Genomic DNA, 12,137 nt, shown 5'->3' on the forward strand with positions numbered 1-12,137 from the left:
ATAGCAGAGAAAAACTCATTATCTGAATTTTATGTGAACTCTTGCAGTCAGAAGTCCTGCTGCGAAACCTTCCTGCAAAAAAAGTCTGTTTTAGAACGTGTATGTTGCCTTGCTGAGGAAGGAGGAGCTGCTGTCCCTATTGCAGGGCGTAGGGCTCAGGGCTTCGCGCAGCTCGTGCCCCGCTCCCGCAGCGCCTCTGCCCTTTCCTCCTCCCGAGCTCCCAGGCCTGAACCTTTGACTTGCGCCGAACAATTATTTCACACAGTAGATAATTCTGGAATAAGTCATCACAGCCACGTATGTCCTTTGCAGTCTGTCTCACTGAATAAGGGCAAAGTTTGTACCTTTTCTAACCATCCTCTGCAAATTACTCCGGGAGAATCGTTTCTGAAACCAGCTTGTTTTCTGATATTACTAGTTCTTAGACTTGTGAAATTTAAGGTTTTTGGACCCATCAAGTGCATTAAAGGTAAATAAAGCTTAGTAAAATAGGCTCAGGTTGCAGAGCATCGAGCAGGGCTGGCGGCCGAGGGTTGCTGCTTGTGCGCTGGGCCGGGGGTGTCTGCTCGGGTGGAGGGTGTAGGGGTGCATCCGTGTGTGCTTGTGCTTGATTTGGTTAGCCCATTCCAAGGGGGGAGTTGTCGTTTGGGTCATGCTTTCTCAGGGCACTTCTGGAGTCTTGCAGAGCTCGCTTCCCTTACTCTCACATACATTAAAGGGTCAGCGTGTTGCTGTGCTCTCTGGTCTTGCTTTAAGACTTCCATTAGTTTCCAGTAACTTTTGCATATTGTTTTCATTAACTTCATTGTATTAGAGCTGGTTACACATAGTGGTGCTCTGTACAGAGCAGAAGGCCGAATCCCGATCTCTGTGTTTCAGTTGAGACAACATCAAGTTGTGTGTTTTCATTCCTGCCTTTGGAGCAGATATTACTCTCTCCCCCCGTCTCGGTCCCTTTGCCATCACAAGGACAGGCCCTCCCAGCTGCTTGCAGCTCGGTGCGCCGTCGCGGTGACCAGTGTTGGTGCTGTCAAAGCGACCGGGTGGCCACGGGTCGTGGAGCGTCGCCAGTGGGATATTGGGAACAGGACGGTCGCTGGCGCCTGCCTTGGAGTTCGCTCTGTGCGGGCAGCCCAGCCCAGGCCTCCCGTCCTTGCGCGTAGATGCGTTCAACTGGCACCCTCCTCTTTGGAGGCTTAGTTTTTCCAGTTCTAAACATCTGTTTTTCTTTAAAAGCTGCGTAAAATCTCCCTCAGTATTCTCTTTTCTTTCTTGTGATAATTGCTCTCTTTCGTTAGTCCCATGTTTGTCTGTTACACCTAGGGAATAGTCTTGGCTGCAGGAAGTGGAGCCTTTGATTCTGGGCTCAGCATCTCGCTGTCTGCGAGTGCTGCCTGGTGCAAACCTGCAGCATTAGCAGCCAAGAAGTGCAAAGCGCAGTGGATGTTTTCCCTGCAATGTACTGAACAGAACCATGTAATTTTGTATCACTTGACAAGTTTTTAATTTAGCTCTAAATTAACCTGCCAATTGGTCATTATTTTCTTTCTTTCTTTACTTTTTTCCCTGCCCGCTATTCACAGCGACCTCTGAACCTCCTCCCTGTGAAGAGTAATTTGGAGAACAGTGTGTCTTTTGATACAAGCATAGAACAAAATAGTTTGTCTTCTTTAAAGATAATAGATTTTTAGCAGTGAGATTAGTTAACCCGTGGAGCAGTGTACTGAAGGCAGTGAGGGGTTCTCCAGACTTCAACATTTAGAAATTGTAATTGGATATTCCTTCCTGAAGAGGATTTCCTAGTCTGTGTTAAGCAGGGGGCCAGATCAGATGTTCAGAATCATCCCTAATTGTTCAGTGGAAACTCCAGAAAGCTTCTTGTTAAAAGAAGAGATTTTTTTCATTATTATTTTTTAAGACTTCTGAACTACAAAAGAGAGGCTCTTGTTCTTCCACTGGAGGGGGGAGGGGAAAAAAAAAAGTGATGCCATGTTTTCTTCATATCGCTTCCACTTCATTATTAATTCCTCTTACTTTTTGCACTGCTGATGCAAGATGTTCCTCCCTCCTGCTGCAAATGCATTTTCCTTTCTTTCAGCTAACATGATGTTGTTTACCTGCTTGCAGATGCAGTTGCTTTTTGGAAGTATGGGGATTATATTAATTTTTCCTTTCAAGCTGTTTTGCTGCTTGGTGTTTTTGTGAAAGACTCTGATATAATGTTCCTGTGGAAGCACAGCTACTCTGCCAGGCAAGTCTGAAAAGGGAATTGGAGCTAACTGCAGCCAGGCGAGCTCCGGTTTTGGGCAACTGGAAGGCAGCAGAAAATGTGCTCTGTTCCTGCTGACACCAGTCCCGGGGTTTAGGTGGTTTGTGCGTTCGTGGACAACCACAAATAGAAACGTGTCCCCTTCACAACCCCTTAGCACCTTTTGCTTGCCCTTGACCCGAGATGGGTTCAAAGAAGTAAACCAGTGATGAAGTGCTCCTTATTCTCAGCTTCTCCCCTGAGCCAGAGAGACCCAGAGAAGCAAATTAAATGAAGACGGGATTACCATGATCTCTCTATGCCTGAGGGATTTGTAGCTTTTGTTAACAACCTTGTTTCACGGTTGCAGCTGTGTAAGACCATTCTGTTCTTAAAATTAAGCAGGGCACTTCCCCTCCAAGTCCTTGTTCTGCATTACAGCCTCAGTTCATCAAAGCACCGAGAGTTAAATGTTTGCTTAAGTGCTGTGCTGGGCAAGGAGGCACTTAAGTACTTTCTCAATTAAAGAGGTGGTGTTGTAATTGCCCCCTTTGCTCTCCCTAGCCATTCTTGGTATAGCCCCCGTGAAATTATCCGTTTCTGTGATTTCTGGTTGTTACAGGCTTGTGAACTGGTCCCTTCTGCCCTTGTTTGGGAGGTGCCTGGCAGCAGTGCTCCCATTCTGCTTGAACAGGGCCCTGCTTCCAGCAGCGATCCGTGCATCCCGCCCTGCAGCATCCCTCCCCTCCTTGGTCCCCTTCTGCTTGGCATCTGTATCTAAGAGAGGCTGAGGTTTATCCGGCTCAGTGAGGAGCCCATCTCCTCCTCCATGTCACTTGGTCCCCGAGCTCCGTCAGCAGCTGCAGAACCAGGGACACGAGGGTATCCTGGGGAGAGCTGCCTGGCTTCCCCGGAGCCCTCGTTCCCCAGCAGCTGGGGGCTTGGGAAGGGCTCCGGCCCCAGTGCCCTGCCTGCTCCCAGCATAAAATCTGTATCCGTCTTCAGCTCTCCCTGGTTGGTGATCGGAGGCTGTGGGAAGAGCAGTATCCAAAAATGGGAGAGAACTCAGGGTTTTATGTTTCTATGGAGACTGAAATTGCTACAGTGATTCTTTGCTTTGTTTTCAGCTCTGAACCTGGTGCCTCTCCCATTCCCATGCATTGCAGGTATGTTCTCTCCCTGGTTTCAGCCCTGGTTTTTCATGCGCAGAAAGAGCAAAGGTGAAGTGTCTGGGGAGAGCACGTTCCTCCGAGGAGGCTTGAGACAACGTGTGTGGATCTGCTGGATCTGCTGAAGGGGGAAGAAGGGAAAAGAGTGGCAAGTTGTGCTTTCACGAGGCAGATGCAGAAACAGCTCCTGCCTGAAAATGCAGACTCAAAACAGCTGTGCTGGAGCAGGATAAGTGTCCAGCAGCCCAGTCCAGTTGGTCACGGGCATCAGTGCTGGGATGATGGGCCACCTGGCTTCACAGGACAAGCCGTGAGCTGTTCCCTCACTGTTGTCCTGCTCCAAGTGAAGAAGAATCCTGATAATGTTTGTGAAGACTAATTAAATATCCTGCGCTCCTCAGTTAATGATGCGTCTTGTTGGCTGACCTGGGTGCTCTACTGTTCCTGCGTAGTTCTGTTGTGATTTATCGCGTTGTATTTGATAAAAGCGTTTGCATTATTTCATCAGTAATAATTATTGACAGAGGTTCCTTTGTACCCATGCACATAACATTTAAGAGTAGCCCTAATATTTGATTCAGTGGCCTGGCTTTAAGGCCTTCACGTCAGGGCTGTTCCTAGCGCCGGGGTCCAGAGCGCCCGGCTGCAGCATCGGTGCCTCTCTGTGGTGGTTGTTCGCAGTGACGCTGGCTCCTCGGGCGCTTTGCTCCATGCCGTGTGTGACATCCGTCTGTCATGCAGCATGAGATGGACAACGTGCAGCTGTCCTTCACCTCTCTTAGTTCCACTAGTCTCTCATATTTCCCTAATCTACCACTTCTGTAAAACCACAGGAGGTGCCTCTCTCTGATGTGGAGTTTCCTGCTGCAAAGATGTTTCTCTGTGTGCAAATGTATTTGTTTTCTGTAGGTGTTCCTAGACAGATTGTGCCAAGCTTTTGCTGACTGAATTATTTGACAACATCCCTGGATATTTCTGTGTCTAGTGAAGAGCTAAAATCCTGAGGATGTTCTGCAGTTTCTGTCTTTAAACTGTTCCTTTCGTTACTGAGAGCAGGGAATGGTGCGTAGCCTTGATAACGTCCTGGCAACGTCCGTCTCGCTTGATCTGAAACCACAGAGTGTTGAAGCTGAAGGAAGACAGAGGGAAACTAACAGGGCGCGTGAATGTTGAACCAAATAATGGTGTAAATGCGAAAGTAAAACGAGTCTCATCTTCCTTGTGGGGTCTTCTGGCAAAACTAGATTGTACAGATTTTACTACGGGTGTGTGGTGGGGAGATGAGTGGATCATGTGTACTTAAAGCATCAAAAGCACCGTGTAGGTACCGCTTAGATGGTAGCCTTGCTTTTTGAAACTAATGGACCTTGTCAGCTGAAATACAGTATATATTGAAAACCCTGGAGAGCCAAAGATTTTTTTCGTATGCACTTTTCCCCTCAACTTGATCTTAAGACTGCTTTTAATTACGTTCACGAGAATGGCCGTCTAGTTGGATACCTCTCCTTGGCGCCATGCTAGCGCAGCAGAAGTCAGTGATTTATTTGTTATGGGAAAGGGAGCTGAAGGAGTGCTGGAGCTGCACGTTGCAGCCGGCCACATCACAGGGGAGAGGCCCAGAACGTTCTCCTGCTGCCATTGCACAGAGCAGCAAAGTTGCTTTTGAAACCAAGTCTTGACGTTCGTTTTTCAGGCCTCGTATGGCACAGGTCTAAACAGCTGCCCAAGGAGATGGACAGAGATGCAGATAGACTCACAGCTCCTTCTCAAAGAAGCCGACAATTCACAGCCGTATGGGATGAATATCTAATGTCCAGTAAGGATATTCTGCATATGAGGAGTCTTTCTAAATTCAGTGGAACTGCCTGTGTGCACAGTTGCATCTGTTGAGCATGAGTGAAAATGGCTTTTAGCAAATAAGCAGACAAAAGGTGCAGATTTGTGCATGATTTTTAGCTCCAGAAGAGTCTGCACTGCCTGCAAAAGCATCTCAGCAATTCATCTAGTGCTTGAGACTCAGTAACTTGGACGCTGTTAGCAGCAGAGAAACCTGGAGCTCAGCATGAAGCAAGCTGAGTTGATTTGTCACATCCAGTTTTTAGACTGTGCTGAATTCTAGCCACAACAGAAAACATCGTTGACGCTAAAGCTGGCTTCTTTCATGCTAATTTTATTGTGCGCTAGCTGCAGTCACATTTCAGTCGCACCGGTTCTTGTGCAGCCTTTCTCCCAGTGATTTGCAGCAGAATTCACCTGCAGAGTACCAGATTCCCTCCTGAGTGACAGTATCTCTCTATAGTCAAACAAACTGTACAGTTACATATACAGAGACATGGATGCACAGCATTAAAAGAGGGGGCAGTACTGTGCTGGACTGGAAAACTGCAACTTGGCCAAAATCGAAGACTGGAGACTTCTTTGAAGGCACTTGTTCCCTTTGCAAATAAATCACTGACAGCCAGCAGTGAATGGAGCACTGAGACCTTCCTTTCTTTAATTGTCTTTGAGAAGCAAAGTGGTTGTGAATTTGCAGGAATTACGCAGCTCCAGGGATAAGAGGGAGGGGGGAGCGTGATAGATCAGCTTGTAGGAGCACTGTGCTGCATGATTGATGGTGATTTCTCATTGCAGTTTCCTGCTTTTTCAACTTCACCACCCCGTCTGGGATTGTGCTGTCACCAAATTACCCTGAAGAATATGGGAGCAGCTTGCACTGTGTTTGGTTAATTATAGCTAAACCTGAAAGCCGAATTCACTTGGCTTTCAATGATTTTGACGTGGAGCCTCAGTTTGATTTCCTAGCCGTGAAGGACGGTGGGACTGCAGAGTCTCCGGTGCTGGGGACCTTCTCAGGAAACCAGATCCCCTCCTCTCTGACCAGCAGTGGTCACGTTGCGAGGCTGGAGTTCCAGACCGACCACTCCATGGAGAAAAGAGGCTTCAATATCACGTTCACTAGTAAGTGCAGAATCTTCTCGTCTCTGGTTTTCACTTCAAACTCCATATTTTTTTTCAGGAAAGAACAGACAAGAGTGTAATCTCACTGAAACCAATGCAAATCCAGAGCCCATATTAATGTCAGGGAAATTGCTTCGTGTTTGCAGTTGGATAATTGAGCTCCAAAGCACTCAACGATTTTAAGCTGAGAGCTTGTTGCACAAGTTCTCTTTATCTGTGCAGTTTAGTTGTCCAGTGGTGACAGAAACTATTTGTCCCTAGATTATCGTGCTTGGTGCAATCAGGATTTCTGTCCTCAGATCTCCCACCAGCTTGCTGTGTGACATGGCCTTTCCGCTTCCCCTCCATGTGCCTCCTTTCTGCCCATGGAGGTGAGGATGATTTGTGGGCTGCTTGATGGCAGGTTGTGAGGTGCTGCTAGATTGTGGATGGCTGTTCTAATCAGCCATCATTTGCTGACTCTCAAAGGTATACAAAGCTTTGAGGATTGATGTAGAAATATTTCATAAGTGTTGAAACTTTCGTGGATATATTTGGCTTCTCGTAAGTCCAATCTTCAAATCTCAAAATGAATGCTATAGTAATTTTATCCTTGCATTGTCCTATAATTTTTAAAGGGCTTTATTAAACCTATTCAGCAGAAATGATAAATGACTTTGTTATAACAGCCTTTAGTGGCACAGCTAAATTAATAGCCTTTCTAGTTATGATTGCAAATCTGCTATTTTTTATAAAAAGTGGTCTTGAGAAATCATTTGCCACACTCCAGTGAGCTAAAGTCTCATCAGATGAAGTCGCTTCTGTGTGGTAGTATCACATACCTAGGATTAAGTTCTAGAGACTATAAATTAGGAGGAGAAATCTTATGCAGAAAGGTGGTGGTGCTCTGCAGGATCAGTCTGTGCTATGTTAAATACCTGTGCTGGGAGTTGTGGTCTGTCCCAAAAGAAGGCATTTTTTAAGCTTAATTCTCTGCTATTGCAAATGACTCTCTAAGCGCACACGAATTAATGTGTTTGACTTCTGGGAGTGCTGACAGGGAACTCCTGAGTCCTTTTCAGACACCTTGTTGTCCTTTACCTTGCAATGTAGGTATGAGGTAGGAGACCACATTTGCTGCAAGAGTCAATACAAGAGCACAAGGAATGGATTCAGCCTGCTTTCCCCTCTTAATCATGTTTGTAACAAAATCTTACAAGAGTAAGGATGCTTTCCCAGTTCAATGAAGACAATAAAAGCGTGCGTGTGTGTGTGTAATCTGGAACTTTAATCTTTCATTTGCTGCTGATCTCTGAAGACCACCTCCCAGCATATGAAAATACAGTATAATTATGCCCTTAATGGGAAAATAAAGACTGTAAACTTACTTTGTGATAGGTTGGCAGTCCTAATTTTTAAGTACTGGAAAAGGGCAGTCCTGTAAGCAGAGCTCTGTGTCTGTGCAGTTCCATATTTAACTCTGCAACACCTGAAATGATAATTGCTGTGTGTTCTTCATTTTGTCCTAGTAATAATGACAAGCAAGGCCATTTGTGGCAGACAAACACAGAATATGTTAGAGGGCCTTTAGATTTAATCTCAAGTCTTCAAAGCTTTCCTTTTTCCCCTCTTGTTTCATTAATGGTTAAGTTATGGTCCCTCTGTGTCCTGTCGCATTTGTCGAGTTTTCCTTCATGAAAGATGGCTAAGCAAGTGATGGGATTCTGCAGGCTCTTTTCTGGTCCCCATTACTGCAGTACCTGAGCGCCTCAGGACTGCGGATGATTTCAGCCTCATCCCGACTCTCTGAGCTTGCAGATGCGTGTTTCGGCAGTACAAATGGGGATCAGAAAAATATAAATGACTTTAGATGTACAGTTACACTATGGGGCCACAGAGTTGGATATCTTGGCAGGTTAGGCAAGGTGTGGAGACATCATTCCTGCCGTGGGCTGACTTGTCTGTGCAACCCTGGATTTTGCCCAGTTTCCTCCATAGCGAGGATGGGAAAATATTATTTAATTCCTAAGTCTGTGGTCCCACGCATTTATTATCTGAATGGGCAAAAGAAAACAAGTCACTCACTATCCTTTTCTCTTTTCCTCCTAGCGTTTAGGCATAATGAATGCCCCGACCCCGGAGTGCCTGTGAACGGCAAGCGATTCGGTGACAGCCTCCAGCTGGGCAGCTCTGTGTCCTTCCTTTGCGACGAGGGCTTCATCCGGACACACGGCTCAGAAACCATCACTTGCATCCTGAAGGAAGGAAACGTGGTTTGGAACAACGCGGTGCTCAGATGCGAAGGTAAATCTTAATATGCTGCTTTCTAGTCTGCACACACACTGGTCCTAGCAGCACTTGGGAAAAGTGGCAGAGCAAGGAAAGGGAGATGCATGGAGATAACTTTTTGAGTCTTGGTTTTTGATGTATGTATAATATATAATCTTTATGTAATAGAAGAAACAAAAGGTACAGATTGTTATAGCGAAAAGAACAGTGAACTCGTTGCTGCAGAAATTCATACACAGAGTCATCTTCAATGTATTTTTGTCACTGTGGTCCTTCAGTCCCTTTTAATGGATTCTGGCAGTTGAGAGGCAGAAATTTTGCCGTTTACAGCTCTTTGCAGCTACAGCTATAAGTTTCCACCCAGAAATGGGGGAATGGGTTGAATTAGATGCTTTAATACAATTTTCAAAGCTTCTGCTAGTTCTTCAGTCTTTAAAGCTTCTATTCCAAAAAACAGAAGTGAAATGAAAAGCACTCGTTAGAAATGAAAAATCTTCTCCCTTCTGTTCTCAGAGAATTGTTGCCATGCACTGATATTTACAATTTGAATGACAGATGTACTGTAATATTGAGAAATAATCCCAGTAATTGGTCATCTGTTCTAAAAACAGATCAGTAGAAAGTGCAGGATCTATTCCATTGTCTTTCAAATTAAAAGCAGGTATCCCTTGCATTCAATGACTTCTTAACAGTAGGAACTTGTATTTTATATTCTTGTATAATTTTATCTTTGAGAGCAGTTGATGATATCTATTGGTTTGATTTGGGTTTACTTTCCCTTTACCGATGTGAGCCTTTAAGTTTATCTCCAGTAGAAAGGAAGCATCTCTTAAAAAAATACACTTTTTATCAGCTTTTATCTTTGAAAGCTTTGATAACCTCATGCTATTAACTTGTGCTGTTTTCTCTGTGATCATAGTGGTTATCTCTTTGACTCATCCTTCAATGTGCACTGAATTACGTGTACATTTTAATTAGCCTTTTTCAAAAAGGAGGAAGTATATGGATCTGAAATACTGTTTAGTGCTTGAAAAAAATTAATGGGAAAGAAACTCTGAAAAGAAGCTCAAAGAGGAATAGAAGTCCTAACAGGAATTTACAGAACTTTGGGGGGAGAAAGGAGCTTCTTACTCAACATGGCAGTTAGTTAAAGCTCTAGGATTTTGTAACTCTTCCATCTGATCGCTGTCCTTTCTTGAGGAAGGATAATAATATTCCTTCAGCTTCTGCTGTTGGCACAGGGGGCTGCGATGTGGAATAAACACCACAATCTCATGGTGTCCCTTGTGGTAAAAAAGACATGACTCAATTACCACAGATGTGAAAGATTGTCTTGCACCTGCAGCTCCTGAAATCCAAACTGACCTTGCAATTTTCTCTGGTTTTATATCTAATAATTGTTGGTCTGCTTAGAGCACAAGGTCAAGCTTCCAGCTCTCCCACGGTTAGGGAGCAGTTTGCTGCATCTTAACTTTAATGTGAACTGGCGGTTCCCTTCGAGCCACGTCGTGTTCAGCTGCTCCTGCTGCCTTTAGCCGTAGGAACCAGGAGTGCCCAGGCGCTGCTGCGTGGCGGGAGCGCGGCGATGCCCGGTGCCACTGTCCTGCCGGCGGGGCCTCTCACCTGACTTGTCGTCCTCTCCCCAGCGCCCTGCGGGGGCCACCTCACGTCTCCCAGCGGGACCATCCTGTCCCCCGGCTGGCCTGGCTTCTACAAGGACTCGCTGAACTGCGCCTGGGTCGTGGAGGCCCAGCCGGGCTACCCCATCAAGATCACGTTCGACAGGTGGTCGCTGGGCAGTGGTGAACATCCCCGCTCGCGTGTTTCACCGTTGCTTTCGGTTCCTGCAGGCTCCTGAGCTATAGCCGCTTCCCTGGGAAGTAGATACAGGTCCCATTTTGGTTCCCCCTAGAACCTGCAGTAGGAAAGAGCAGAGAGGCAGTAAAGGCTTTGACAGAGAAAGCAACTTTTCCCAAGTGGCAGGAGTTGAACCCGGTCCACTGGATCATACCTTTACTCAGCATAAAAGAGATTCACATAGTGTAAGATACCCATTGACACAAAGGCCTTACTGCATCAGTAGGTGAAGCAGATGAAAAATCAGAAAGAAACTAAAACGTGTAGAAGGGAAATGATTTCTCCCATGCTCAGGCAAGCAACTGTCAAGTAGTAGAACTGGGCCCGTATGTTATCATGTGAGCTTTGCTGCCTTCTAGTCTTTAGGACCCATTCAGGATTACAATATAAAAACAAAACGTAAAGATGTCGCTTTTTCACAGTCATATTCTTGTGTCCATTTCAGATTTAAAACTGAGGTGAATTATGACACCCTGGAAGTGAGAGATGGCCGGTCCTATTCTTCCCCGTTGATAGGTGTCTATGATGGGACTCAGGTGCCCCAGTTCCTCATCAGCACCAGCAACTTCCTCTACCTCCTCTTCACCACTGACAAAAGCCACTCTGACATTGGCTTTCAGATCCGCTATGAAAGTAAGTGCAGTTATTGCAGTAATTTTGCCTTCTCTGCAGCACAAAGGGCTCAATCAGGTGCTTCTCCCTTGCAGGCAGCCGCTGTTGTTACGGTGACGGGTGTTGAGAGTGAAAAGCTGGTACAAGTCAGGTGCAGCTTCTGCGCTGTGACTACCTTGATTATTGAGGAGGTTTTATTTTTTATTTTGGCATCTGCGGAATATAATTAGTAGAAGGAAGCAGGGTTGATTTTCTCTGTCTATTCCATTCTCTCTTCTTGGGGATCATCAGTAGGACTTGGAGGCTGTAGGAGGAATGCGTTTTCTCACAGGCAGTAACTGCACCTTGCGGCGGCTCTGCCGCCAGCTGACGGGTCTGATGCCAGGGGTTTGTTTGCCACAGCTGTGAAGCTCCAGTCCGACCACTGTTTGGACCCGGGGATTCCTGTCAACGGGCAGCGCCACGGCAATGACTTCTACGTGGGCGCACTGGTGACGTTCAGCTGCGATTCAGGCTACACCCTGAGCGACAGCGAAGCGCTGGAGTGCGAGCCCAACTTCCAGTGGAGCCGGCCGCTGCCCAGCTGCGAGGGTAAGGAGCGGAGAGCGCGCGCAGGCCGCGGCCACGCTGCAGCTGCAGCCCTTCCGGCAGCTTCCCCCTTGCCTGTCAAACATACCCCATCTGCAGCTCTGAAGGATGCTGTGACATCAGGGTATCTTCTTTATGGTTTTTGTGGGCTTTGTGTTGACATTGAGAAGGACCGACTGTTCTTCCCATTAATGATGTTTTTTTTAATTCTTTGTGTCTGTTTTGCAGCTCTGTGTGGAGGTTACATTCGTGGTTCCAGTGGTACCATCCTATCCCCAGGTTTCCCTGATTTCTACCCCAACAACTTAAACTGTACCTGGACAATAGAAACGTCACATGGGAAAGGTGAGAGAGCGTTAGCTTAAAGTGACTTTGGAGATGGTTTGGGGGCTGTGGGAGGCCGGTGCTCCCTGTGCAGGCTAGGGGTGTAGCTTCAA

At 46.3% G+C, this 12,137-nt stretch overlaps 1 protein-coding gene across 1 annotated transcript in view; it reads left to right on the forward strand.

Moving 5' to 3' along the window:
- Positions 1 to 12,137, forward strand: part of CSMD2 (CUB and Sushi multiple domains 2) — a 240,890-nt gene that overhangs the window by 132,832 nt on the left and 95,921 nt on the right. Inside the window, 6 exon segments of the mRNA XM_088531067.1 lie at positions 6,049 to 6,375; positions 8,464 to 8,658; positions 10,290 to 10,428; positions 10,946 to 11,133; positions 11,515 to 11,703; positions 11,929 to 12,045. Coding sequence (XP_088387193.1) covers positions 6,049 to 6,375; positions 8,464 to 8,658; positions 10,290 to 10,428; positions 10,946 to 11,133; positions 11,515 to 11,703; positions 11,929 to 12,045 — 1,155 coding nt within the window.

The sequence above is a fragment of the Tinamus guttatus genome, unplaced genomic scaffold (assembly GCF_059628265.1).
Source record: "Tinamus guttatus ecotype Peru unplaced genomic scaffold, ASM5962826v1 Tinamus_guttatus_pri_ptg000397l, whole genome shotgun sequence".
In the NCBI taxonomy this organism is placed as follows: Eukaryota; Metazoa; Chordata; class Aves; order Tinamiformes; family Tinamidae; genus Tinamus; species Tinamus guttatus.